The following is a 6,457-nucleotide window of genomic DNA, read 5'->3' as shown; positions in this document are numbered from 1 at the left end:
CACGGTGGGAAGCCAGCAACTAACCACTTGAGCTATGGCGCGGCCAGTCACTATACTTAGTCCTTGTTTATTATGTATTATGTACAAATCATTCTACTGTGATACTACACAACATACACAGTTGGATCAGTCAATCTATAAAATACATTTTGCACGGACACTAGTAGATTATGCTGAAATACAGCCTCTAACAAAGAATAACTGCATCAAAATCCAAGCTATGGGTATTACATTTTTGAGAAGTATTCAACCAAGCATAAGGGAAAATAGAATTGGATGTGTATTTTTTAAACAAAAAAATAATTCAGAATGATTTATTATCTGGGTTAAAAGAAAAATTATTACATTGGTTTAGCCATGTAAAGTAATAGGGTAAACGGTAAAAAGGTAAACTATCCCTGTAAGAGGCCATGGAGGCCCATAGGGTTGTGAGATGTCAAGTCTTCCACATATTCTAGACAATCAGCTCACAGATGGTGTTGAGGTTGTCAGCGTTATGCACCGGGAACCCTTTACTCTCAGGAAGATTCCTGGTTCTCATTTCTGTTAGAGGCTGGGTTAACCCCAGGACCATAGTATGGCTGGAGACCTATTGGATGACCAAGTAAAAATGATTTAGCCAGGTACTGGAGGACATAAAGACAGGAATGAACTGGCAAGAAATGAAAACAGAAATATTTCAGGAAGAAAGAAGGCATTGGATAATTTTCATCTGTTAATCGNCACAAAATATATTGTTTGCACTTGAGACAGAGTTTATATCATTTATTTCATCTCTTAATTAATAGTGTATGAGATGGAAATTGAAATAGCATGATTAAATAACTGACAATCAGTCAACCAACCAATCAATCAATGAATTAAATCAAACCAGTCAGGCTTATGGTAATGTCATGACAACTACTTCATTGTCAAGACCATGCTTGTAAGAGTAGCAAGTGGATGTGGAGTAGAAATGTTAGCTTAGCACTGAAGCATTATGTGACTGATCTCTATGTAGTTAGTATCAAACTAAACTGATTTAATGTTGCACATTTTCAATGTTCATTACAGAGTTAACAAAAATTCACATTCTCATGGCAGAGACTTTGAGAGTGACTGTTTTCTGGGACATGACAGGACCCTTGTCCAATCTTTCCTCTCCCTGTATCTGTGCCACTCCTTGCTACAACCAGCTTATTCTTGTATGTTTAAAGCTGGAAACAACACACTAGACTACATGACATCACATGCCTGAAGATCATAATTTTGATGATACAGTTTCATTATTACTAGTTAATTATGTACCGCAAGATGAAGATGAAAAAATTTTCATGCATCAAACTGTGTTGTAGGTGGACCTGCGGGAGAAGCAGTCCTTCTGTGAGCCTTTGAAGCCAGCGACAGAATATGGTGACCTGCTGATGTCCCTGTGCTATGTGCCCAGTGACAGGCTCACGGTCACGATCCTTAAGGCCTGGGACCTCAGATCGATGGACATCAACCTCAAGTCAGGTGAATGATATTGGCATGACCATCGCTGCATCAATCAATCATATATCATACATGCTGTATCAGATGGTTTAATTATTTTGGTGTATGATTATCTCCAGAATTCAAGCAAAGTATTTTCACAATTAAAATTATGCACTTAAGATTTAATTACATTAATTAATTAATTTAATTACATGTCTGACCAGTAAGTATGTGTTATGGTCTAAGTCAGTGTTCCGCAACCTTTTTCTACTCGCGGCACACCATGAAGTATCCATGACTCAACACGGCACACCAAATGTTATTCCCCTAAAAAACGCATGATATCAGACAGTTAATATAAATACGTAACGTGATCAACTTATTACTATGTTATTGTAGCGTGTTTTGCGTGTCACGCTACAAATAAATTCACGTAGGTCTCAAATTCCGTAGAACCTTTATTATTCTTCACACTTACACAATCACACGCTTTACAATTGTTAGCCTACACAATGTCTCGGCCGATATTCGACTGTCTTCTCTGGCGGTTTATAGCAGACTCTCTTCTGCGGCGGATATTCCAAGACTAACTGCTTCTCGTCGAAGCTGGGCTATTTATCCCCTCGACCGCTGCTATGCAAATGAACCCTCTGTTATAGCAGTTGAAACGTTGCTTTGTTGGTTCCGCGATTCCTAGGCAATGATCCATTGTTATTGTGTTGTCTCTGTGGGAATGCTTCGCGTATTCGTCGTAACCGCGGAGATTCGATGTTCTCGACACAACGGCTCACTGTTGGGATTACAGTATCGCTATTGTTACTTCCTATGCAACGGTCTCTCCTAGCGTTTCCATAGAAGTGACTCTTCTGGATTGCAAACACGTTGCATCGCTCCCTTCTAAAGGTTGTTCATCCCCGAACAGCCTAATGGTTCTCCCTCGGTTTCGATTCCGCGGTGTTCTGTTGGCAACGTCTGCATTCGGCCTTGGTGTCCTTTGCGCGTCTTATTGCGCTGGTCATTTTACCGCATCCGCCCCTCTCTTCAGTTGTGCTCGTCCCGAGCAGCTCCATAGTAGGCCGCGAGCCGGTTGAGGTGTAGAACCAACACCCTCGGCCTAGGGTTCTTTTGGATTCTGTATACCACATCATTTATCCGGGTCACTACTTTGTAAGGGCCTTCCCACGACGCTTGTAGTTTCGGCGATTTCCCTTTCTTTCGGGTTGGGCGATAGAGCCAAACTCTGTCGCCTTCGTCGTAACCTGCGGAATTGGCCAGTTTATCGTACCGAGTTTTCATCCGGTCACTGGCAAGCTTCAGGTGCCGTCGTGCATAATTGTGGGCGTCGTGCAGATGCTCCACCAAGTCCGTTGCATAATCGGTTGTGGTTAGTTCTTTGCCTGGGGGTACCCCAAACAGCAGGTCGCAAGGTAGTCGGAGCTCTCGACCGAATACTAGGCTAGCAGGGGTCAAGCCTGTAGTGTCGTGAGTGGATGCTCTGTAAGCTAGGAGAAAGAGGGGTAACCTCTCATCCCAGTCCCTCTGGTGGGATGCGACGACCTTCCGCAAGTGTTCCTCGATGGTCTTGGCGTAACGTTCTACCATGCCATCCGACTGTGGGTGGAAGGGTGTTGTGCGCGTCTTGATTACTCCCAGGCGTTGCAAAACTTCTTGCAGTAGGTGAGATTCGAAGTTACGGCCTTGGTCACTGTGCAACTCCCGAGGTATGCCGAAGCGGCAGAAAAATTTGGCACAAAGCGTCATTTCCTTAAGACTGTCCTGCATCACATCTATGAGAAATTCCCGAGGCTACGTGCTTTCATACGCAAACAAATAAGTAACATCTTCCTTGGGTTTGTATATGAGACAGAGGATTTTAATGGTGTTGGCGAGTTACTGGAAATAATAGGAAGCATTATCAACGGCTTTGCTCTACCGCTGAAGTCAGAACACAAGCAATTCCTCCTAAAGGTTCTGCTTCCAATGCACAAAGTTAAATGTTTGTCATCGTTCCATGCACAGCTGGCATACTGTGTGGTTCAGTTCCTTGAAAAGGATGCCACGCTTACCGAACCTGTTGTTAAAGGGCTACTCAGGTTCTGGCCTAAAACATGCAGTGAAAAAGAGGTGATGTTCCTTGAGGAGATTGAAGAAATTTTAGACGTAATTGAACCATCACAGTTCGCCAAAATTCAGGAACCCTTCTTCAGGCAAATTTCAAGATGTGTCTCTAGTCCTCACTTTCAGGTGGCTCATTGTGCACTGTACTTCTGGAATAATGATCACATAATGAGCCTGATTGAGGAAAACATCCATGTGATCATGCCAACAACTATCCCAGCTTTGTGCCACATCAGCAAAGAGCACTGGAACCAAACAATTGTGGCTCTTGTGCACAGTGTGCTGAAAACTTTCATGGAGATGAACAGCAAGCTTTTCCACGAGCTCACAGCATCTCACAAGGCTGAGAGACAAATGCAATGAACTGTGGGATCCCCCTCATACTAGGACGCAGCTTCGTCTGTCTAACAGACAGCATCCACCTTCTGCTCAAGCCAAGTTAACGTCACATTGCGGCCAGCACTCGATGTCCAGACCACCTATAGATCATCACGTGCGCTAGCCAATCAGCGCTCACAATCGCAACTGCAACTTTAGCTGCACCCAGCAAGCAATGATATTAAAGGCGGAGTTCAAAAATCGCTATCATCAGTTCTTCTTCGATAGGCCTCACTACAACAAATACAGTTAACGCATCTACTCTGACGTCAGGATACAGCGACAGCTCTCCAGCAACCGCATCGAGACGACGGCTCTGTCATCGCCCATATATACGCATCTGTTATAGTTTTACGTGGTTGTCTCTTAGAACATCGACATCCAACATTGGTGACCCAGGCTGGTGTTGGCTTTCTCTGTGATGTCGGTGAGTGCGTAGTGGGGGGGAGGGGCCTTAATGCATACGCCGGCGTCCGCCCCTGTCCGCCGGCCCTTGCCCGTTTCCCGCCAGTTGGTCACTTCTCCTGCTTGTCTCCTTGTTGTTACCGGGCTGCCACTCTGGTCTCCTGGGCGATTCTCCCCTGTCTCTAGTTTGTCCGTCCCGGCGCTGTCCATTTTCACTTCTTCTGCCGTAGTGGCAGTTGCTTTCGAAGTGCCCCGGCTCCCTGCAGTTCCAGCATCTTGACCGTTGTGCGTCTCTTCGTTGGGTGGGGAAGGATCGGTAACTCCGGTACGTGTTGTTGTTATTTTCGTGAGGTCTGGCTGCTACCAGTACGGCCTGCAGCTCTAGGGCTTGTCGGAGGGCCTCGTTTACTGTCTTCTCCCCTCCCAGCAGCAGCTGGATCTTGATGTCAGCGTCGCTTATTCCATATGTGAATGCTTTCCCCGCTTCCCTTGCTACGTAGTCTGCCGGTAGGTTGGGGTAGGCACGGCGGGCGAGCATTTCGATGGCTGTGGCGAAGTCTTGTAGGGATTCTCCGGGGTTCTGTATCCTCGTTGTCAGTTGGCAGCGGTAGGTGGCTGCAAAATGTTGGTCCCCGAAGCGGTCCTCTAGCGCCTGGAGCGTGTCCTCGTAGGCCGTGTTTTTCGGGATGCCTGGTAGCACGTCTGCCGCCCGGCCTTTCAGGGCGGTGATTAGGTAGGTAGCCTTGTCCCGGTCCGACCATTGGTTGTGTTCCGCTACGACCTCGAATTGTCGGCGGAACACGCTCCATGTCGTAATCCCGTCAAATGTCGGTGGCTGAGCTATGCCCGTGCTGATTACTGACGTGTTTGACCCCTCGACCCTCATCTGCTTTGTCTCGTCCAACCTGGCTTGGAACTCACGTTTGGTCTCTTCAATTCTTCTGCAGGTTTCGTTATGGGTTTTTTGTGAGATCTTCCCGGAATTTCCTCGCCGTCGCGTCGTGGTGTATTTCTGCTGTATGTAGCTCGATTTGTGTCTTTTCTATTCTCTCCGTAAGTTCTTCGAGCTTTGTATCTGTTATGACCTGGTTGGTTCTAATCTCTTCTCTTATGCCCAATATTTCTTCGTGTCTGGCGTCGGCCTTGGCCTCGTTGACATCTGCTTTTTCTTCGTAAACTGTCATTTTCTTCAGCAGAAGTTCCAACATTTGCTGCATTTCCATTTGTTGTTGTTGTTGTTGTTGTTGTTGTTGTAGGACGCATGTTAAAGTTTGTAAAACACTTCTGACACCAGTGTAGTGTGTCTTGAGTTCGAATCTTGTTTGTCACGTGTGTAAGTCCAATCCAACTTCTGACACCAGTGTAGCGTGTTTTGCGTGTCATGCTATAAATAAATTCACGTAGGTCTCAAATTCCGTAGAACCTTTGTTGTTCTTCACACTTACACAATCACACCCTTTACAATTGTTAGCCTACACAATGTCTCGGCCGCTACTCGACTGTCTTCTCTGGCGGTTTATAGCAGACTCTCTTCTGCGGCGGATATTCCAAGACTAACTGCTTTTCGTCGAAGCTGGGCTATTTATCCCCTTGCCGCTGCTATGCAAATGAACCTTCTGTTATAGCAGTGGAAACGTTGCTTTGTTAGTTCCGCGATTCCTACGCAATGACCCATTGTTATTGCGTTGTCTCTGTGGGAACGCTTTGCGTATTCGTCGTAACCATGGAGATTCGATGTTCTCGACACAACGGCTCACTGTTGGATTTACAGTATCGCTATTGTTACTTCCTATGCAACGGTCTCTCCTAGCGTTTCCATAGAAGTGACTCTTCTGGATTGCAAACACGTTGCATTATCATATTGTTATTTTATTATCACTAAACAGAAATCGACTCGTACATTTATTAACAAGTAATGAACTTTAATTCACTGTAGAGTGTAGAAAATACACTTCTATTACTGTTAAAGTAAATACAGTAATTCTACTCATACCTTCAATGTGATACTTGCACCTGCATAGCTGCACACAGGCGACTGATCCGTGGTGGAATTGTTGACAACGCAACTCTCATTTGTTCATCAATGGATTTGAGCCGCTCC

General features: G+C 45.4%; 1 protein-coding gene across 1 annotated transcript in view; it reads left to right on the top strand.

The window, feature by feature from the left end:
• Positions 1–1,053: 1,053 nt before the first annotated feature.
• LOC111872724 (synaptotagmin-7) overlaps positions 1,054–6,457 on the top strand; it is a gene marked incomplete at its 5' end in the record, with an annotated part of 12,823 nt that continues 7,419 nt past the window's right edge. The window contains 2 exons of the mRNA XM_023866882.2: positions 1,054–1,184; positions 1,335–1,494. Coding sequence (XP_023722650.1) covers positions 1,054–1,184; positions 1,335–1,494 — 291 coding nt within the window. The remainder of the gene's footprint in view (positions 1,185–1,334; positions 1,495–6,457) is intronic.

The sequence above is a fragment of the Cryptotermes secundus genome, unplaced genomic scaffold, assembly GCF_002891405.2.
Source record: "Cryptotermes secundus unplaced genomic scaffold, Csec_1.0 scaffold900, whole genome shotgun sequence".
NCBI classification, from domain to species: Eukaryota; Metazoa; Arthropoda; class Insecta; order Blattodea; family Kalotermitidae; genus Cryptotermes; species Cryptotermes secundus.
Note: the sequence above shows the minus strand (reverse complement) of the source record. Positions and strands in the feature narration are given on the sequence as shown.